The 22,894-nt window shown below is 45.5% G+C and overlaps 2 protein-coding genes across 4 annotated transcripts in view; one reads left to right on the top strand and one right to left on the bottom strand.

The window, feature by feature from the left end:
- GNA12 (G protein subunit alpha 12) overlaps positions 1-22,894 on the top strand; it is a 140,417-nt gene that overhangs the window by 31,649 nt on the left and 85,874 nt on the right. The gene's annotated exons all lie outside the window — the stretch shown is intronic.
- Positions 3,430-3,834, bottom strand: LOC129144519 (prefoldin subunit 4-like). Its single transcript, XM_054687360.1, has one exon. It carries the CDS (start codon positions 3,832-3,834, stop codon positions 3,499-3,501), a length of 336 nt encoding a protein of 111 aa, XP_054543335.1. The 3' UTR covers positions 3,430-3,498.

The following is a 22,894-nucleotide window of genomic DNA, read 5'->3' as shown; positions in this document are numbered from 1 at the left end:
CAGCCTGGGCGACAGAGCAAGACTCCATTTCAAAAACAAACAAATTAGCCGGGTGTGGTGGTGCACACTTGAACCTGGGAGGCGGGTGGGAGGATCACTTGAACCTGGGAGGCAAAGGTTGCAGTGAGCCAACATCGTGCCACTGCACTTTATCCTGGGCGACAGAGTAAGACCCTGCCTCAAAAAAAAAGAAAAGATTTTCCTGTTGTCTCTCTTTTGTTGATTTCTGGTTCGACTCCACTATGGACAGAGAGTATACTGTGTATGGTTTCACTTCTTTTAAATGTGTTGGTTTGTTTTCTGGCCTAGGATACGGTCTATTTGGCAGATGTTCTGTGGTCTTGTGTTGGTGAACGTCCCATAAGTACATGTTAAACGCGTATGCTCGTTTGGTGGAATGTTCTACATGTGTCAGATCTTGATTGATAGTGGTGTTGAGTTCTATATCCTTGCTGATTGTTCAGTAGTTCTGTCAGTTAAGAGTCCTCAACTATAATTGTGGATTTGTCTATTTCTTCTTTAGCTCTATCAGTTTTTGTTTCCTGTATTTTGAGGTTCTGTTGTGTGGTGCATAAATGTTTAGGATTATTATATCTTGATAGATTAACCTTTTTTATTATGTAATGTCCTTCTTTTTTCTCCAGTAATTTTCTTTGAAGTCTCCATTATCAGATATTTTAATATAGCCACTTATGTTTTTATTAATGCTTTCATAATATATATTTCTCCATTCTTTTAATACCCTTGTTTTGAAGTGAGTTTCATATAGACAGCATATTGTTGCATCATATCTTTTAATCCACTCTTTACATTTAGGGTAAAGTCATTATTATGACTGTTACTATCTTAGAGACAAGGTATTTTGCTATTGCCTAGGCTGAAGCGCAGTGGCACGATCATGGCTCACTGTAGTCTTGACCTCCTGGACCCAAGCCATCCTCCCACCTCAGCCTCCCTAGTAGCCGGGACTACAGATGTGCACCACCACACCCAGCTAATTTTTAATCTATATTTATTTTTTGTAGATAGGGTTCCACTATGTTACTTAGGCTGCTCTTGAATTGCTAGCCTCAAAGCCATCCTCCTGCCTCAGCCAAAGTGCCGAGATTATAGGCATGAGCTATCCTCCCTGGCTGATTTTTTTTTTTTTTAAGTATAATGCTTTGTATTATTTTCTTGGTAGTTCCCCTAGGTTTACAGTATACATATGTAACTTATCCCAGTCTCCTGGCCAAAGTGCCAAGATTACAGGCATGAACTGTCCTCCCTGGCTGAGATTGATTTTTTTTTTTAAGTATAATGCTTTGTATTATTTTCTTGGTAGTTGCCTTAGGTTTGCAGTATACATGTGTAACTTATCCCAGTCTCCTGGCCCTGATGTTTTACAGCTTTAAGTGTAGAAACTTTACTTCTGCTTGGGCCCATTTACCCACCCCACTTCACTACAAATGTCTTAGCACTTCTTAACAGACTTTGAATGCCACATCAGGTGGTTTACTTCAGTCATCAACTGTGATTTTAAAAACTCATTAGGAGTAGGAGATTATATTATCTTTCCCCCCTTTTGACTGAATAAAATTGTCCCTTTTTTTTTTTTTTTTTTTTTTTTTTTTTTTACCTATTCTGATGGTCTTCTTTCTGAAGCTCTAAGCCTTCTTCTGTTGTCATTTCCTTTCTGTTTAGAGAACTTCCTTTAGCCATTCTTTAACGATCAGTTTGCTTGCAACAGATTCTCTTAGCTTTCCTTTGTCCAAGAATGCCTGTATTTCCTCTTCATTCCTGAAGGATACCTTCACATTGTTTCAGAAGAGAAATCTACTGTCGTTTGAGTTGGTCTCCTCTCCGAGTTCATGCATTGCTCCTCTCTGGCTGCTTTGAAGAGTTCTATGTTTAGTTTTCAGAAGTTTCATTATGATTTGTCTTGGCACAGGCTTCATCCCGTTTATTATATTTGGGGTTTGCTTGGCTTCTTGAATCTGTACATTTATGTCTCTTGCCAAATGTGGGAAGTTTTCAGCCATTATTTCTTGAATGACTATTTCAGTCCCTCTCTCTCATCTCCTTCTGGGACTCTGACTTAGGGCTGTTAGCACTTTTGTTAATGACCTCCGGGTCCCTGAGACCCTGTGGCCTTGTTGAGTGGGGTTGGAACATCAGCTCCCCTCTGGGCGTTGCTGATTCTAGGGAATGGGAGGGGGTAGCAAAGCGACAGCTAGTCCAGCCTTCCCCCCTCCCACCTTCCCATCCCCTCTTTCTGCCTCGTGGTGGGGGTGCACTTCCCCACTGGGCCCTGCTGACACCACCCTGGTGAGGGAATTGGAGCACCTCCTGCTTCTTCCAGGCAGAGAATGGGAGGTGAGATCCCTGCTTGGCCCTGCCAGCACTATTTGACATGCCACTTGGAGCATGTCACCTGGTTCCTTGAGGGTAGAAGATCAATTTCCCCCTCAATTCCACTGAAACCTCAGTGGGTGGTATATGTGGTTTCTCTGCTGATGTTTTCTCTTGTATTTGTTTTTTGTTGTTGTTGAGATGGAGTTTCGCTCTTGTTGCCCAGGCTGGAGTGCAGTGGCGCAATCTTGGCTCACTGCAACCTCCGCCACCCAGGTTCAAGCGATTCTCCTGCCTCAGCCTCCCAAGTAGCTGGGACTACAGGCACGCACCACCATGCCCAGCTAATTTTTGTATTTTTAGTAGAAATGGGACTTCACCATGTTGGCCAGGCTGGTCTCGAACTCCTGACCTCAGGCGATCCACCCGCCTCGGCCTCCCAAAGTGCTGGGATTACAGGTGTGGGCCACTGCACCTGGCCTTCTCTTGTTATTTGGAATAGGACGGGCATTGCCAAAAAGGTCTGCTGTTGTAAGAGCATCCTTTTCTGGGTCCTTTGGCCAAGAACAGGCTCTTCTTGGAGTTCTTTTTCTCTGTACCTTTTGGCTGTTCCAGCTTGGAGGCTTCTGCAGCACCCATCCTGGGTAAGTAGGAGGCAGTAAGGACACCCAGAGAACTCACTGCCTTGTCATCCCTCAAGTCCTGAGGTCGCTGGGTAGCCTGCCGCCTTCTTTCCACCTTCTTTCTGCACTTGCTGGTTGTGTTACATTCAGAACTTTCTCTTTAGCTGTAAGGGGGCAGACCTGGGAGGAGTAGAGCTGTTACTTTGTGGAAGTCTCCATCATCCTGGTCTTTTTACTCAGTGTCTGGGGCTTTTCCATCTTGATCACAGTTGTGCCTGAATTTGCACATAGGATTTCTGTTAGATAGTGCGAGGACTTCATTACCTCACTCTATCCTCTGCAGTTCATTATTTGAATCTACTAGTTGCTTTGATTTTTTTTGTAAAGATTGCCAGTAAGACTTTCTAGTTTATTCTTTTTTTCTTAAACAATAATCAAGTTTATTAAACAAATTTTTTTAAGTATTATAAAATGTTTAACTTTCATCAGCTTCAAGGTTTATGCTGCTCCCAAATTTTGCATACAACTGAACTTTCAAATCTGCTCACACCCACTGAATTGCTTCGACTTTGGATTCTAAGGCGTCAGTTGCTTCTTGCAAATTTTTATTTGCTGCTTCTAACATTTCCTGTGTTTCTTCTTGAGAATGGCTAATGAAGACATCACCGATTTGATAAGGCATCATTAAGCAGTCAGCATCTGCAAGCATGGTACCGTCACGAGCATCTTCTACGTTTTGGAGTTGTTTCTGTTTTACTTCTATTTCTTCCTTCAGCTCTGTGATTCTACTTGTATTCCATGCAGATTTGTTTATCTTTTGTTGCTCTTCGAAAGTAACATTGACATCTTCTGCAGCCGTCTTCTTCATGGTGGCCACCATCTCGGGACTGGAGAACAGCATGAGACAATGGGACTTTGCCCCCAAGCGCGCTCTTGCTCCCTGTCGGCCCAGAATTCCCCGGCAAATACAACCCTGTCTCCACATTCCCTCCCCTTGGACCCATGGCCAATGATCCCTAAAAGCTGGGACACAGGGAGGAAATGTCACCTGGAAGGACTTGGTACATGCCAGTTAAAGGGACCGGCAACCCCCGTGGGCCGACATCAATGGGGGTGTGGCGAACAGCCTAGTTTATTCTTTTTATTTTTCTAATTCTACAGATGATATCTCCTCACTTCCTGACTGGGCTGTCCTTAAAGTTTGTGTATTTGGTGTTCCCGAAGTTGTGTAATAATGTCTCTGGTGGTGGGGTGTGCCTTAGGCTGTTGGACGACATCAGGCCAGCTTAGATTTATCTCACAGTGCTTCCATTCCCTGACGTATGTGTGATGCGTTAAATCCCAAGAGCGTTTTCATTACTAAATTTCACATCCAGTTAGAAGTGGATAAAATGTTAGCTGTCTGAAGGTTCCTTGTTATATAGACTAGAAGTCCTGACCATCCACATGATTGCATTAGTGTAGCCTTTAAAAGCAACCCCAAGGTAGACTTGTCTTATATGCAAATGTATAGTCACACATCGCAATGTATAGTCACGCATCGCGATGCATAGTCACGCATTGCTTAACGACTGGGATCCCGTCCAGGAAATGCATCGTTAGGTGAGGTTCTTACACAAACATCTTAGAGTGGACCTACACAAACCTAGATAATATAGCTGACCGTATACCTAGGCCTATTGCTCCCAGACTGCAAACCTGTACCGCATGTTACTATACTGAATACTGTGGGCCATTGTAGCACAATGGCAAGCATTTATGTATCTAAACATAGAAAACGTGCTGTAAAAATCTGGTGTTATAACCTTATGGGACCACCATCGTATATGTGGTTCATCTTTTACCAAAACATCATTACGCGGTGCGTGACTGTTTGGCTGATTTTAGAAACTTTTTGAAGAATTAGATGATTAGAGTGGGTGGTCTCTTGTTGCCACTGAAACAAAAAGATCAAGTTCAACAAAATCTCCAAGGCATTGTGCTAGGCGCTGATGCAGAAGGGATATTCAGTGCATATTGCAGAGCCCCTACTCTCCACTCACACTCTCAAGCTGGGGAGACAGTTCCACAAGTAACTTTAACATACAGCGTGAATGGATACCATGGTAAATGCCACTGGAGAGGTGTTGCAGGAGCCCAGTGGGAAGATTAATTCTGGCTGAGGTATCTAAAAAAGCCTTATTGAATTGTGATTTGAGCTGGCCTTTGAAGGTTCTGTAGGATTTCAGCAAGTGGAGAAGAATACACAAATGAGAACCATCTTAATACCTCTACATTTATCAGCTAAGACAGAAAATTCAAATACATAGAGATACTAAAGAATCAGAACTTTCTAGTCCAAAGGAGTGGTTGTAACGTGGTGGCTTGCTTTGGACTGCAGTCGCAGCACTCTAGCTGAAAGCTGTGGGCCTTCTCCCTAGAAAATTCATGTATCTGTGTAGGGTTTCAGGGGAGTGTTTGGACATCCTGAATCCCAAGAGTGGGCCTACTAGTGGCCCATGCACTGCAGGTTAACAGCTTTTGTTGTAGAATATCAAAGATTATGTAAAAGTTTTGGAAATTAAATTTTTTTTTGAAGAATTGTTTGCTGTATCACATGTACTTTTTGCCAGGACGTATGGAACTTTGAAGAAGCCTCCTCTGCTGTTCTGGCCTTTAAGAGTCTCTGTCTTGGGAGTTCAGAAGCGCCTCTTTGGGCTTGATGCTGCAGCGGGTTTGCGTGGCGGCGGAAGCATACATCTGCTTCTGGGGTCTGGAAGCACAGTTGGGTTTTTATGGCCTTGTTGGCAAATTGCATTTAACAGGTTTACCTTATGCTTTGACATACGGGGTTGGTCCTTTTGTAATACCAAAAGACAAAACAAAACAAATGCAAAAACATCTTTTTCCATCAGCTAACTAAATCCAGAGAGACTCCTCTGGCCATTTTTGGGGATTCAGAACACATGAGTGATTGGTCTTGTCCCCCAGCTTTGGAGTTTACATGTTGATTATCTTAACGAAATAATTAGGGGGAGCAGGGTTTGACCTTCAGTCATCTGTCATGTGAGATTTGGAAGCCAGCTGTGCTTGATGTGAGATAGTGTTCCGTTGACAGCTCGTAATTATTTTCTGTTCTTACTCAGTTGAGAGTGGGTTCATGGATCGTATCGGTTTTAAATGGAACTGAAGATTTAAACTTCGGGCTTATCTAGAGATGTAATTATAGGGTGATGTTCAAACCAAAGAAGCTGATGTTGTGTAATGGACCTAGGGCTTAACTTGCATCACCTGAAGGGCAGTGCCATCCCATAATGACAGGCCGGCTCATTTCATGCTGTAACTATTATGGTTTGTTTGTACTTAAAAGAAATGGAGGCTTCAAGTGGACTGGACAGAGCAGCTGCTCAGGACCACCGGATTGCCTTTTAATCCTAAAAGCCGAGTGTGAATATTCGTTGCTCACCGTGTGATGGGTTAGTCTTTCTCTCTGTGAGGATAAATGCTCAGGTGTGTCCAGGTTTTGCAGAATGGAAAACATGACTTGTATCCTGTGTTAGCCGTTAGAGAAGCCCACGCTTCTGGTTGATTCCGTTGACCAAATGCATTTGGAACGTCTGCTTTGGAAGTGCAGCATCCAGAGGACAGAGAAGCAGAGGGTGGGAGCTCTTGCAAGCAGCTAGAAAGGTGCTGGAGGGCAGCACATCCAGCCGCTCTGGACGGCAAGGGGAAGAAAACATCCCTGACCCCCACTTTCTTAAGTAGAGACCAAGTAGATGGCACCTCTCTGTGAACGTCAGCATCTATTTTACTGTCTAGTCTGAAGTCCACAGCACCAACTTTGTCACATGGCCCTGTTAAATCAGACCACAGCAGCAGAGAACCAGCCGTAGTGGGTATTTGCTGGTGGAAGTGTGCCAGGCACGGGTAATCAATAGCTGCTTAAGCCAAGCTGAACAGAAACTAAGCCTGAGGAACACTGAGACCCGAAGAATCTGTGCTAATTCTCTCGTCACCCTGGTGGAACGTTCCAGTGATGGTGCATGGCGTGGACTCCTCGCAGCCCTCGAGTGCCTGTTTGGGGCAGTCAGTGGAGGTTGCCTGGTCTCAACTGGGAAAGGCCAGGCTAGATGCGGGGTCCACGGGAGGACCTGCTCTGTCGTTCAGAGCTAGGCTTTGTGCTCTGCTGCGTGTATGGTAGTGAGTGGAGGAGACACAGTCCTGGCCTCATGGAGCTGATTCCTAGTTCACTTCTCTGGGGACAGGAAACACAACGGGAGGACAGGGCATGAGCTGGAACATCACTGGGAAAGTCACTTGGAGGAGAGGGGAGGCCTTGCCTAGTGGAAGAGGCCTTTCGACTGTCCATTAGATGGATGAACACATCCACCTGGACTAGTCTAACGATGTCCTGGGGCCAAAATCAGGGATTTGGGCTGCGGACAAATTTGTAACAAAACAGTTTGATGCTCAGTCAAGGTGAGATACTGGCAGTCACTGACAACTCCACGGGATGCAAATTACATTCATTTTAAGGGTAAAATTTTGCACATGTTTGTAGACAAGATACACAGTATTCCAGGCAAAACCCTTGTGATAAGGGAGTCATTACTTAAAGTCTCACCTGCCTTCCGGTTTCCATTACAGGTAAGAGGGAATAGCTGGTTCAGATGTTTACTTGTATAATACTTACTAACAAGACTTTTAATCTGTGTTTTCCACTCATGCTCAGTTTTATATCTACAATTTTTGGCGCACATGAGGTGACTAATAACTATTTATATTTTTGTGACCACTTGTGTTTTTTTTAAGAAAATGAAGTTCCAGGCGGGGTGCGGTGGTTCACGCCTGTAATCCCAGCACTTTGGGAGGCCGAGGCGGGCGGATCACGAGGTCAGGAGATCGAGACCATCCTGGCTAACACGGTGAAATCCCGTCTCTACTAAAAATACAAAAAATTAGCCGGGCGTGATGGCAGGCGCCTGTAGTCCCAGCTACTCGGGAGGCTGAGGCAGGAGAATGGCGTGAACCCGGGAGGTATAGTTTGCAGTGAGCAGAGATCACGCCACTGCACTCCAGCCTGGGCGACAGAGTGAGACTCCATCTCAAAAAAAAAGAAAAGAAAGTGAAGTTCCATAATTTTAGTTTTAGGGTGGGGAGAGGAACTGTTTTTCCCTAAGGTTCTGATGACTTGATTAGATAGATATGGATCGAAAACTCTGTTAAAAGTATGGAGTGATGTGGACCAGGAGGCAAAACTCCCTGGGAGATGAGCTGGTCAGAATTGAGAAATAGAAAACCGGTCATTTACCTTCTTATCAGTACTTATCTGGTATGACCGTAGCACAATGAGACTGTTTTTAAACATACCAGGACTGCTGGAACGCACTAGTTAAAGCAGATGCCTCATGAAAAGTAATGATCTTAGGACAGCAAGTCAACAAATGCCTATTAAGTGTGTGTTTATGTGCTAGGTACTGCAGAAGCTGAGGAGATGAGAAGAATGATACCTGGAAGGAATGATACCTTGATACCTTCTCTGTGCATTGGGAGCTTTTGTTTTTTGGGGTTTTTTTTTCATTAATTTTTTTGAGACAGGGTCTTGCTCTGTCACCTAGGCTGATGTGCAGTGGTGCAATCACAGCTCACTGTAGCTTCGACCTCCTGGGCTCAAGTGATCTTCCAACCTCAGCCTCCTGGGTAGCTAGGACACAGGTGCACACCGCCATAGCCCACTTGGCAGGGAGCTTGTGTGTTTGAAGCACCTTATCTGTTATGTCTTTGATCCTCCGAGTAAACCTGTAAGATCAGGTTGGGCTTTACTCTGATGGGTGGGATTCTCACTTTCCTAGCCTCATGTTTCCTTGCAGAGAGATCTCAGCTACTGTGATTCTCTTGCCTCTCCTGCCATCCCTTATCCCCCTTTGCTCGGGGAAGGAGTGACTTGCTTGACTGGTGGATTTTGGGGAAGGCAGTAAGCAGGCGGGGCTCAGGCCCTGTAGATTCCTTCCAGGTTCTCTCTTTGGGAGCCGCCCTCCCCACAGGGGACATGCCTTCCTCCTGCCAGAGTTGTAGGGCCACCTCCCCTGCGTTTGTCCCACTATGGCAGTGGTCAGGAGCCTACTTGGCTACAAACCCAAAACCAGACTTTTTAGTCAGAAGGCCAGTGTTTTCATCTCTATCCACCTGACTCCTGTTTTGATTTCCAAATGGATTCTAGACTGGGAGCAGAGGAAGAAATACTGAGACTCGTATGAGCATGAACACAGCACCCAAGGCAAAAAGAAGATTCTAGGGTGTGTAGTGCATTTCCTGACCCCAGCCCCAGTCCCTTAAGGTAGTATTGAGGCAAGAAAGAGCCATTGCAACCCTAAACATTCTGACACCTTCCCATCTAGAAAGAAACAGACCCAGAGTCGGGAATAGAAGCCGGGGAAAAGTTCGGGGAGAACACTCAAAAGGAAAGGGTCCTTGGTGGAGCCAGGAAGTGTGGAGGCACCCAGAGCTCTGTGCTGACCACAGCTCGAGGCAGGAGTCCACTGGAGGTTGGGACACTTACTAGCTAGCAGGAGAAAATCCACTAGCCTCAGACAAGTTCCCAGCTTTCATCATCTCCCTTTCCTCAGACAGGGATTGAAAGCAGCGTCCGTCTGTCAAACTCTAGCTCTGGTCCAAGAAGACAAACCAGGTAGAAACAGAATCAGGAAAAACTGGCCTCGAGCACGTCTGAGAACAGGCTGGTGGAGGGCTACCACAGGGATGCTGGAAAGGGACGACATGGCAGCTCCGAAACACCGTCCCAAAAGAAAAGAGGGCGAGAGGAAAAATAGCACACAAAAGTCAGATGAAAAACAGGGTAAGAAGAGAAACTATGAAAGAGAAGTAGCCTGTCCAAGAGTGCTCTATATTGTATAAGAATAATAAGCATATAGATGATATAAAACAAGAGCTCCAGGGTATGAGAAAGCATTAACATGAGATGCAAAGGGAAATGGCAGAAGTAATAGATTGAAAACTCAGCATCGTCCTAGATCTCATAGGTGCATCGGAGACAGGAAGGAACTGAATAGTAATGAACAACGATGCAAGGGGATGTCTCTGAATCCTACCCACTGTCAGCGTCCCCATGGCTGTAGAGTTAGGAGTCAGAGAGACACTGGACTCCTTCAGGCATTTGCCCAAAACACATGAACCTAAACCTCATTGTTCAAAGAAGCCTTGGTTTTTCTTATCTCTCCCGACAGAGGGAAATACGGGTGGAGGATTTCCCAATTCTAGGCTTTCTCCTCCTGTGTGCCTGATTTTAAACTGCCTGGGGCAGGGACCTGTTTGTGAGGGCCAACAGCGGCAAAGGGCCTTTTGTACGAATAGCTGGTCTCTGCTCTCATGGGGGTGAGCCCTTTGTACTTCATACAATGAGCAGACCATTTTCTTTTTTCTTTTCTTTTTTTTTTTTTCTGAGACAGGGTCTGGCTCTGTCGCCCAGGCTGGAGTGCAGTGATGTGATCTTGGCCCGCTGCAGCCTCCACCTCCTGGGCCCAAGCCATCCTCTCACCTCAGCCTCCCAAGTAGCTGGGACTGCAGGCAGACACCACCACACCTGGCTCACTTTTAAAAAATTTTTGTAGAGAAAAATTAAGATTTTTGTAGATTTTGCCATGTTGCCCAGGCTGGTCTCAAACTCCTGAGCTCAAGCAACCCACCCACCTTGGCCTCCCAAAATGCTGGGATTACAGGCGTGAGCCACCGTGCCTGGCCAAGCAGGCCATTTTCATATGGGTATATCCACTAAAGAAGATTCCATTGGAGTAGAGGGAAATTTATTTCTTTGGCCACCTGCTAAACTGAAGTCACTAGAATAGTTTTGTTTTCCCTTTCCTGGTGTTTTAACGTAGTGTCCTAAGGTAATAGGAGCTAGACGACTTGGGGGCAGCCACCTGCAGCCAGCTTGGTAGACAACACTTTGGTCTTTCCCCAGCTGCGTCCCTGGTACCATATAACAATACCGGCTGGATGTGGAGGCTCATGCCTGTAATCCCAGCAGTTTGGGAGGCCGAGGCAGGAGGATCGCTTGAGCACAGCAGTTCAAGATTACAGTAAGCTATGATCGTGCCACTGCACTCCAGCCTGGGCTGTCGACAGAGTGAGACCCTGTCTCTAAAAAAATAAAAATAACTATTTTCTACAGCAAACATTAGTTTAGAAACTGCATTGGTGATAGTTATTTTATAGTACAAATCCTTAGGAATATAATTTAGCTGTCCAGTAGTGATTATTTAAAGCCTTTTCTCCCTGTATTCTTCTGCAGTTTTCAGGAAGTTTTCATTTTGAATTGTAGGTGTTTTAATTTCTGGTTTGAATCTTGCTTTACAATTTTTGTAATCTTGAATATTTTTAGAATGTGTAAATATCTGCCAAGGAGACCACAACATCTTCGGCATTTTCTTTTTTAATTGGAAACTTGTCTTGTTTCTTAATTCTTGGTAACTTCAGGAAAAGAGCCACCAACTTGCCTGAGTTCTTTCCTGTTATCTGGAGCAAATTAGAACTCTTCTGGTAAAGTAAGACGCCCTTTTTCTAGTCTTTCATTAATTAAAAAAAAAAAATTTTAATAAAGTATTGGGGGTAGGGAGAATGTCTCAAATGTAGGTGTTTTTGAAGTAGGTTAAAAGACTTCAATCTTGAATTGAGTCTTCTAAAAAAATTTGCGCGATGTTTTTGTAGTTACTTAGTGATACCTCATGATAGATATACATGAATATTTATTTTCTTTGATATGTTTTTATAATTAGGTGATTCTTTCCTTCATTATAACTCCTTTCTCTGAGTGGTTCTGACATTGGTCTTGCCATCTGCCCTATTCTAAGTCACGTCCTGGTGTCACTGCAGTCAGGAGTCCTGTTCTGTCCTCTGCACTGCTGACGGACTAGCCCAGCCCCACTGTCCTCAGCGTGGTTATGCAGAAGCCACTGTGGTTCCCTTCCAGTCAGTTTGGTGGTTATTCCCTCAGTTTAGGTGCCTTCAGTCCGGCCCACAGTGCTTGAATTCTCACGCGACATCACAGACTTCACCTGACCAGCTGAAGTTTCGTTAATACAACCTTTCTGTTTTCACTGTTTTTTAAAATAATCGAGGTAGAATTCACATACCATACAATTAATCATCTGGAAGTGTACGTTCAGTAGCATTCAGTACATTCACTGTGTTGTTCACCCACCACCTCTGTCAAATTCCAAAACGTTCTAATCACTCCAAAAGGAGATCTGGACACGTTAGTAGTGACTCCCCATTCCCTCCTCCTCCCGGCCCCCGGCAACCACGAATCTGTTTTCTGTCTCCATGAATGTACCTATTCTGAATATTTCATATAAATGGAATCATATAATATGTGACCTTTTGTGTCTGGCTTCCTTCACTTTTTTAAAATTAATATACTTTATCACTTAATTTTAGGTTTACAGCAAAACTGAGCAGAAAATACAGATTTCCCACATACTGCCTGCCTCCCCCACACCAGCTTTCCCCTGTGGGTAACATCTTGCATTAGTGTGGTAGGGTTGGGAAAGTTGTGAGTGAATATGAATATATTATTAACTGAAGTCCATAGTTTGCATTAGGGTTCACTCATTGTATTGTATAGTTCTGTGGGTTTTGACAAATGTCTCCACCGTTATGGCATCATTCAAAATAGTTTCACTGCCCTAAAAATCCTGCTTGTTCTACCTGTTCATCCCTCCTTCCCTGTCTCCCCTCAACCCCTGGCAGCCTCTGAGCGTTTACTGTCTCCATCGTTTTTCCTTTTCCAGAATGTCCTGTAGTTGGAATCAGGAATATGTAGCCGTTTCACATGGGCTTCTTTCACTTAGCAATACATATTTAAGGTTTCTGTGTCTTTCCGTGGCATGTTAGTTTATTTCTTTTCATTATGGAGTTGTGTACCTTTGTATGGATATACCACACTTTGTTTATCTATTTACCTGCTGAAGGACATTTTGGTGACTCCTAAGTTTTGGCAATTATGAATAAAGCTGTGGTAAACACCTGTGTGCAGGCTTTTGTGTAGACATAAGTGTTCAACTCATTTCAAGTGCAGTTAATTGCTGGATTATATGGTACAAGTATTTGGTTTTTGTTGGTTTTTTTTTTTTTTTTTTTTGAGATGGAGTCTCACTCTGTCACCCAGGCTGGAGTACAGTGGCTTGATCTCGGCTCACTGCACCCTCTGCTTCCGGGTTCAAGTGATTTTCCTGTAAGTGTTCAACTCATTTCAAGTGCAGTTAATTGCTGGATTATATGGTACAAGTATTTGGTTTTTGTTGGTTTTTTTTTTTTTTTTTTTGAGATGGAGTCTCACTCTGTCACCCAGGCTGGAGTACAGTGGCATGATCTCGGCTTACTGCACCCTCTGCTTCCGGGTTCAAGTGATTTTCCTGTCTTAGCCTCTCCCAAGTAGCTGGGATTACAGGCATCCACCACCAAGCCTGGCTAATTTTTTGTATTTTTAGTAGAGACAAAGTTTCACCGTGTTGGCCTGGCTGGTTTCAAACTCCTGACCTCGTGATCTGCCCGCCTGGGCCTCCCAAAGTGCTAGGATTACAGGTGTGAGCCACCGCCCCCCGCCCGAGTACGTTTAGTTTTGTAAGAAACTGCCCAACTGTCTTCCGGAGTTTGCATTCCCAGAGCAGGGAATGAGAGTTCCTGTTGCTCCACTTCCTGGCTACCATGTGGCATTGTCTGTTTTGGATTTTAGCCGCCCTAAGAGGTGAGGAATGGCATCTCAGTATTTTAATTAGCAGTGCCCTAATGATATATGGTGTGGAGCGTCTTCCTAGGTGCTGGTTGTCCCCTGGGTGGTGGGAATGCTGGGATGAACGCTGGAGTGAGCGTACTCTAAAGACTTGTTCTCTTCAGCTGCCGCAGCTGCTTTGTGTCTGCAGCCCCACCACAGCCGTTTCCCTGGCTTCTCTGCCCTGCGTCCTCCTCCTTTCAGTGTCCTGGACGCAAACGCCAGCACACGTTTTCTCAGGCATTTTTCATAAGGCTGCTTTCCTGTTTACAAAACTATAGCGGCCCTCAGCCTCCCATCAGCTCGATACCTTCTCAGCCAGAAATGACCACAGTAGCTGTATGCTGGCACAAACGCACTTCTCCTCCTCTCTGAGATAGCTCCCTTCTCTCCAGCACCTCCTTCCCTAGTTTACATCTTCTTCATGGCGTCTTCATGTTATGTCACATGAAAACACACCCCTTTAGGGAAAAGAGGAAAGCGTCTTCATACACTGCTGGGGGCGCACATGCTGGGAAGCTTCTGTCCGCCCCTTCCCGCCCTCTCTCCTGCTTCTGCCAGCCCTCTGCTCTTGGGGTGACCTGTATAGATTGTAGCAGCGAGTGTTGTGCTTTCTGGCTTCTGGTTGGCCAGTGGGAAGTCCTGGCAAGAGCTCGGAGGGAGGGAGGGAAGAGAGTGAGGTTCAGTATTTCTTCTCCCCTCCCACCCCCCAGGATTCCTTCTGTCTTGTTTCTCGGGCTTCCCCCACACCTTTGTGATTAGTTCCTAATTTGAATGTGCTGCTTGTTTCCTGTTGGGTGCCTGGATTTAGGATGTAAATTGTTGTAACCTCTCTTCTGGTGGCAGTCTGATGTTTAGAGATGGTCATGGAGTCTTGGGTACTACCCAGAGCGAGATCTAGGAGGAGGCAAGCCAGGTGTCTGTCCACCCGCAGGTGCAGACCTCACCCTCACGGGGCCTGAGGGAGAGGGGCCTCCTCACTTGTCTTTAGTGGGAAAGTGGTTCTTGGACTTCCTGTGCCTGTGGTCACCTGGCCATGCTGTTCAAATGCAGATTCTATTCAGTAGGCCTGGGAGGTCTGTAAGCTCCTAGGTGATGGCTGTGCTGCCACCGGTCCTCAGCCACGCTTTGAGCAGCAGGGATTTTTTTATTGCAGTTTGATTTGCATTGTTAAAATCCTGGAACGACCTAATTGCCACCTGTCGGGGCTGACTGATTGAACTGTGGTGTGTGATGGGCACTACACAGCTTTTAATAAGTCGGTGAATCAGCTGATATTTATCGAGCACCTTCTCTATGTCAAGTGCCCGGGATACATCATTGGAAGCAAATGCTTGCCATGTAGAGCTTACATTCTAGTGTGGGAAACAGACGATCCACAGGGTAAACAGGCACGTCTTATGAAATGTTAGAAAGCAACAAGTGCTGGGGGCAGGAGAAAGCAGGGCGAGAGCGTGTCCATGTCAGGGGTGGCAGGGAGCCGCCTGCAGAGGTGGTGGGGAGAGCACCCCAAGTGCGGAGGCCTCCGCAGACCCAGAGGAGCCAGTGTAATGGCCGTGTAGTGAGGGAGGAGACCCCTGGATGGGCAGAGGCGGGTGCAGGCCACTGGGAAGACGCGGGCCTTAACTCTGTGTTGGGGGGGGCTCTTTGTCCCTGAGGATTTCTGCAGAGGAGTGGCAGGATCTGACTTGGACATTCACAGGGTTGCCCTGGCCTCCCTCACTGAGGGAGACCAGGTGGACGTGGGGGCAGTGAGAGGCTGTCATCCTGATCTGTGGGACCAGCGTGTTAGGAGTGGAGATGCTGGGAAGCGGTCAGATCCTAGAAATGTTGTGAAAGTGTTGATGTTGAAAATACCATTTTTGAGACAGGCAGACATGGGTGGGATCTGTTGAACTGGGAAAGGAGTGAACTATCTTTTAGGAACTGTTTTGAATGTGAACAAAAAGAATGGTGGTGGCATATGGTAATGACACTAACATGTAATGAGCATTTCTCTCTAATTAAAGGGGATTTATTTTTATTGCCCTTATCTCTGTTTTCTAGAATGCGCATTATTTTCATAGGAAAAAGAGTCTTAGAAAAGACATTGCTTCTTTCTCTATGTAATTTTACTGCATGATCTTTATTCTGTGAAGTTTACTCATTTGCATTGGGTTTTATAGATATTAGTAGGTAGTTTGTGCTTTATTATGTCTACAACATGCTTTTTTAATTTTTAATTTTTTTTTTAGCTTGCCTAGCCAACTAGAATGAAAGATCCTTTGACATTGAGGATTGCATTTTTATTTTTCCTGTATTCCAGCTTGTAACAGACACTTCCTAAGTGCTTATTGAACGAATTGTTCTAATTCTTTTAAGCAACGACTGGCCTCTTCCAGAACGGTTTTATTTTTCTAAATCTGCAGAGGGTTATTATTAGCATGCTTGAAAGACCAAAGAATGATTGTCTAATTCTTGAAGGTTCTCATTTCTTCTTCCTTATGCCCTCTGTTCCTGTTACCTTCCCCAAGCACTCCTCCTGAATATGCCATCAAAGTCCTGAATTGGGGCTGCGGTTGAAGTTGGAGTGTCAGAACACGCTTTTGCCTTTACTGCTATCAGCCTTCAGTCAGATAAGTAGCCTTTTTATATAAATAGTTCCTTCTTGTCTCTGTAGAGCTGTGGAAGGCGGGTCCCTTGGGTTTGTGTGTATGCTGGATGAAGCAGACAGAAGGGTTCTTCAGGGTATGGGGCTGTCTCTGGACTACACCAGGAAGCCTGGAAAAGGCCCTCCAACAAAGCCTGCCATAGATGATGCCTCGGACCCCACGTTTTTAGTTACAAATAATATACAAATAGTTACTGAGAATTAAAGTTACTTTCTTCAAGGCCATCAGAGTGGTTGGTAACTGTAATGTCCGTGAAAGACTTAGTGTCTTTAATCTCCTAAACCATGTTGAATTCCAGCAATGGGAGGCCAGGGAATGGGCAGAGGACTGATAGTGAATCTAGGGAGCACCTTTTTATCACATCTAGGAGTGGGCTGAGCAGACTCTCTTAGGGACTGAGGGGGTTGGGTGTTTATCTCCTTCAACTCCTTTCCAAGTCATTGTCTTTAAATCTTTCTTTTCTTTTGGAAACAGAGTCTTACTCTGTCGCCCAGGCTGGAGTGCAGTGGGGTGATCATAGCTCGCTGCAGCCTTTACTTTCTGGACTCAAGTGATCCTCTCAGTTCAGCCTCCTGTGTAGCTGGGACCACAGGCACGCACCACCACGCCTGGCTAATTTTTCTGTAGAAACAAGGACTCACTATGTTGCCCAGCCTGGTCTCAAACTCCTGGGCTCAAGCAGTCCTCCTGCCCTGGGCTTGCAGTCCTTTTTCTTTTTGTTGATTGAGGCTGATCTCACGCTCTTGGGCTCAAGCACCCCTCCCACCTTGGCCTCCCAAAGTGCTGGGATTACAGGCGAGAGCCACCACGCTTGGCCCTTCAATCTTTATCAGGGTTTGAGAAGGGGACTTCCATAAGATATGTCTCAGATTGGGGAGGTTAAGAGTGTACCAGGTCTCAGGCCCATCTAACTCAGAACTACCACTGTTAGTTACTGGACTCTCTACAGATGCTAGTTCCAGTAGGTAGATCTCTGAATTCTGAAGAAATTGCCCAGTGAAGCCTGAGATGCGAAACAACCACTCCAGTCGCTGCCGCTGTATGGTTGAAAACGTACGAAGAACAACATCTCGGAGGAGGCATAGCTTCCCACAGAAGCTTCAGAATTTGTAGGTTTAGATAAAAAGTTAAAAGAGAATGGGAAGGCTAAGCACATTCTAACGTTTTTTAGCTAGGTTTGTTAAGAAATGGTGGTGGTAATCTGAATCACCCTTTTGATGTGTATATCACATTTTACATAGTTCTAGTCATCACATCCTGGAATGTCAGCCTGGGCGGGCATGCGAGGGCCTGGTCTGATTCCCCCGTGTCCCTAGGGCCTGGCACCATGGCAGCACATAGTAGGCATTTGAGTATTTGTTGGATGCATAAATAAATTCTTGTAATAAATACAGGAAAAAGGTCTTAGGGAACTTGAAAGCCTAATTTTAATATTGATGATCTTGTAAACAAAGTATTTTTCATGTTTTAGTAACATGAAGGTCAGGATTCCGCTAAGCAGGAATATGGTGTAACCTCATGTTTCCTGGCAACTAGCCCTTTGGTACTAGACTTGCCACAGGAAGGGAAAGAGCTTACCTAGCGTTGTTCATCACTGTCTTGCTAAGGTGGAGGAAAACGAGGAGCAGGGAGCTGAGAAAATAGAATAACTGCAGGAGTTTCTCTTGTCCATAGGGCACACCGTTTGGGGTGAATTGTTTTGCTTGGGGCCACCCAGTGAGTTCGTTTGGAGTCGCAAGCCTCGCTTCCTTATATAGAGTCATTGATACAATTGGGGAGTTTCCTGAGTGGATGATTAAAGCAGTTCTGTATTCATTCTTCTCTGTAAGTGCCAACACCTGGCCATGATTTCTCTGCGGTCAGCTGGAGACTGACATCCATTTTCTCACAGTATTTACGAGGGAAGGGAACCCTGGTTGGTGAATTCATTCTCATGGTCTTTTTGCCCGAGTCAGCAGCAAGACAGTCACCTTGCCACGGGAGGCAGCGTGTCCCTGTGTTAAACAGGCGGGGAGTCTCCCCTCAGGATACAGCAGGAGTGATTGGAATGATTCTGTTTCTCAGCCTGTCTTGCAGAACAACTGTAATCTAAGCGTCATCACAAAAATTATTAAGCCAAGAATAAGCAGAACATTAACCAGAGAATAATTGATTGGCATCTTTCACCTAGACAACATTTTTGTGAAATGGGAGTGATTCCTGTGGAGTTTTGTCCATGTTGATGAAAACATGGATGTAGGCTGGGCGCGGTGGCTCACGCCTGTAATCCTGGCACTTTGGGAGTCCAAGGCAGGAGGTTTCTTGAAGTCAGCAGTTCAAGACCAGCCTGAGCAACATAGTGAGATCCCATCTCTATTAGAAATTTTTAAAAATTAGCTGGCCATGGTGGCGCATGCCTGTAATCCCAGCTACATGGGAGGCTGAGGCAAGAGGATGGCTTGAGTCCAGGAGCTTGAAAGCTGCAGAGAGCTATGATTGCACCACTGCATTCCAGCCTGGGTGACAGAGTGAGATCCTGTCTCTAAAGTAAAAAGTTTTAAAAGACACAGTTGGAGTTTCCTCTTTGGAAGATGACAGGGCAGAGGCCAGGGTGGTCAGTGAGTCAGGAGCTGGTGACTGGCTGGTGGGGCAGGTCTGGACAACAAGCAGCTGCCACACTGTGTGTCACTTCCGTGCTCTGTGCTTTACAGCGCTGGGGGCTTTCTTTTTCAATTTTTTAGCTTCTTTAATTTTATTTTTTATTTTTTTGTAGCGATAGGTTTTGCATGTCTCCTGGGCTAGTTTCAAGCGATCCTCTCACCTCAGCCTCCCAAAGTGCTGGGATTACAGGCATGAGCCACCATGCCTGGCCTCAGCTTTAAAAAAAAAAAAAAAAAGCTTTATTGAGCTATAACTCACATATCATACCATGCCCTCATTTAAAGCCTACAATTCAGTGGACTTCAGTCTATTTACAGAGCTGTGCAGCCATCACCACAGTCAATTTTTAAAACATTTTCATCACCCCAGAGAGAAACCCTGCAGCCACTGCACATTTTCCTCCTGCCCCAGCCCCAGCCCCGGGCGGCCACCAGCCCACTCTCGACACCGTGGATTTCTCTCGACTCTGTTGATTTGCCTTTTCTGAACATTTTATGTAAATGGAATCATACGGTATGTTGTCTTCTGCGACGGACTTCTTATCGTTTCTTCAAAGTTCATCCATGCTGTAGCGTGGCATCGTCATCCCTCTAAGCGGCCGAATAGCATTCCCTTTTGCTATGCACCGTTTTGTTTATCCGTGCCTCAGTCAGTGGCATCTAGGTTCTTTGCATCTTTTGTGTGTTATGAATGATGTTGCTATAAACATCCATGTGCGGGTTTTGGTGTGAACATGTTTTCTCTTGGGTGTATTCCTAGGAGTGGAATTGCTGAGTCAAATGGTTGCTTTATGTTTAACATTTTGACGAGCTACCCGAGTGTTTCTGAATTGGCCGCACCATTTCTGTTCCCACCAATAAAACGTCTTTGGGGTCTAACCGTGCTTGTGTTTATCTATCCTTTGAATTCCAGCCATCCTGTTTTCGGTTTGCCTTTCCTTGATGGTGAATGAGGTATAGCATCTTTTCATGTGCTTATGGGCCATTTGCATATCTTCTTTGGAGATATGGCTATACAGATCCTTTGCCCATTTTTTTTGTTTGGATTATTTGTCTTTTATGCAGACTAGGGAATTTCTTAAGGGGACTGCTTTTGGTTATTGTGTTTCTCACTTATAAACTCACCTTTCAGTAATGAGTCACATACACCTCCACAGCTGTTTTGGTTTTCTGTTGCCACTGTAACAAATTACCACAGGCTTAGGGACTTAAAACATTTATTTGTTAGCTCCTAGTTGCTTGGGTCAGAGGTCTGGGCACAGTGTGGCTCAGTTGGTTGCCCTGAGTGTCATGGGACTGACAGGAAGGTTCCAGCCGGACTGTGTTCCTTTTTGGAGGCTCTGGGAATGCATCGGCATCCAAGGTCATTCAGGTTGTGGCAAGGGTTCAGGTCCTTGCAGCTGTAGGACTGAGGTCCGGTTTCTTTTCTGACCTCCCTCAGCTCCTGGAGGCCTCCCTCCAGTCTTGCTTGCAGCCCCTGCAACTCAGAACCAGCAGTGAGCGGCTCACAAGGAACCTGCCAGACTTTTCCACCTTCCACATCTGCTTGTAAGGACTGGTGACTCCATCAGGCTCCCAGGGTAATCCAGAATAATCGCCCTATTTTAAGCTCAGCTGATTGGTAGCCTTAATTACCTCTGCAAAGACCTTTCACCTAGGTTCCCAACTGATGAATACCCCCGGCCATCTTTAGAATTCTGCCCATGCCACGGGCTTGTGGCCTGCCTTACAGCCTTCTAGTTACATGGGACCATGAAAGGGTTGTGAGGCTGGTCAGAGAGAATAAGTGAAAACGGCAAGCGAAACCTGTGGGAGAGGCCAGTTTGAGTCGCCTCCCTCCCTTGTTCGTTTGTCCTTTGCTTTTTTTTTTTTTTTCGAGTTAGGGTCTCACTCTGTCACCCATGCTGGAGTGTAGTGGTGCGATCTCGGCTCACTGCAACCTCCACCTCCTGGGCTCGGGCAATTCTCATGCCTCAGCCACTTGAGGAGCTGGGACTACAGGGCTCCGCCACCATGCCCAAATATTGTTTGTGTTTTTATTAGAGTTGGGGTTTCACCATGTTGCCCAGGCTGGTCTCGAACTCCTGACCTCAGGCAATCTGCGTGCCTTGGCCTCCCAAAGTGCTGGGATTACAGGCATGAGCCACCGCACCAGGCTTCCTGTTCTTTATTATAAGTTGTATTTTCTTTATTACAAGCTGTAGTTTATCTAGCCTCTAATCAGTGGTTCTCCGTTGGAGAGACTATGCTCCCCAGGGGGACATTTGGCAGCGTCTGCAGGCGTGTTTGGTTGTGACACTGATGGGTGCTGCCGGCATCTGATGGGTGGAGATGCTGCTGACTGTCCTGCAGTGTGTGAGGCGCTCCAAAACAGAATTCCCCAGTCCCAGAGGTCAGTACTGATGTGGTAAACAAACTTTGTTCTATGTCAGATGGCCAGTTTTTTAACGGCAGAATTACACTATTATGTAAATAATTGATGTTCTTAATGATGACTCCCCCCAGAACCTACAAAACCCTGACACGCCTGTTAGCTGTGTAGAGTCATTCCGTGTTCATTGAATTAATTTTAATATGTTATAGTGAACTACAGTCCCACTTGAAACATCAAGAGCAATCTTACAGTGTTCTAGTACTTTTTCTTCTTTTTTTGTTTAGTTTCCTAACTGTGAAAGCAGGTGTGCTAATACATTTGGAACTAATAATTCATGTGTAGTGTACTTATGGAGACTTAAAAATAAAACTAAAGGGAGGGAAGGAGGAATGGAAGGAGGAGATGATAATTAACAAAGAATTCCTTATTCACAATTAATAGATGACAACATTTGTCATAACTTACTTTAGATGTTTCTTCTATGTTCCATTCTCCTCCCCAGTCCTAATATTGGAACCAAACTGCTTAGACCAGAATCCTGAGTGACCTTGGATCAGCTGCATTCATTCATTTGTTCCACAAACATCTGAGTGCCAGGGGCTGTTTTCAGCATTGGGAATAACAGCAGTGGCCAAAAGTCAGACAGAGTCCATGTTGTCTGCGTAATGGGCAGGTTAGGGACAAATAATGAGTAAGTGAAGAAACATATAATGTCTCCACAGAGAAAGCTGAGAGGCTGGTGTGGGCAGAGCAGAGTGAGTGAGGGCGAGAGAGCAGGTGGACATGGGGTGGCTGGGGTAAGGGAGGATACACAGTCTTGCAGGCTGTGTAAGGATTCTCATTTAAAGTGCAGTATGGGCTGGGTGTGGTGGCTCATGCCTGTAATCCCAGCACTTTGGGAGGCCAAGGCGGGGGTGGGAGGAATCACTTGAAGTCAGGAGTTCGAGACCAGCCTGGCCAATGTGGTGAAACCCCATTTCTACTAAAAATACAAAAAATGAGCTGGGCATGGTGGCGCGTGCCTGTAATTTCAGCTATCAGGAGGCTGAGGCAGGAGAATCACTTGAACCCTGGAGGTGGAGGTTGCGGTGAGCCGAGGTCGCGCCATTGCGCTACAGCCTGGGCAATAGAGCGAGACTCTGTCTCAAAAATAAATAAAAAAAAATAAAGTGGAGTATGATGGGAAGCCATTGGAAAGTTTAAGTAGAGAGTTGAACTGACCCAACTGTGTTTTTAAAAGGGTCATTGTTTGTTAAGTGGGGAGTGTAGACCTCCTCCAGGGGTAGGAGGTGGAAGTGGGCAAGAATGAGAGCAGGGGCATTAGGGAAGAGCGGCAGAGACCCAGACTGACTCGATGGGAGCACAGGAGGCAGTAAGAAGTCACCGGAGTGCATTGCACGTTCTTGATCATTTCTCTAGCCTGAGTTTTCTCATCTGTGAAATGGGAACAGTAATCATGGCTGTCTCCTGGCCGCTCTTAAGAATTGAATGAGTTAATGTGTGCTAGACCT

This window comes from Pan troglodytes, chromosome 6, assembly GCF_028858775.2.
Source record: "Pan troglodytes isolate AG18354 chromosome 6, NHGRI_mPanTro3-v2.0_pri, whole genome shotgun sequence".
Lineage (NCBI taxonomy): Eukaryota > Metazoa > Chordata > Mammalia > Primates > Hominidae > Pan > Pan troglodytes.
The sequence above is the reverse complement of the archived record's forward strand: the minus strand, read 5'-3'. Positions and strand labels throughout refer to the sequence as shown.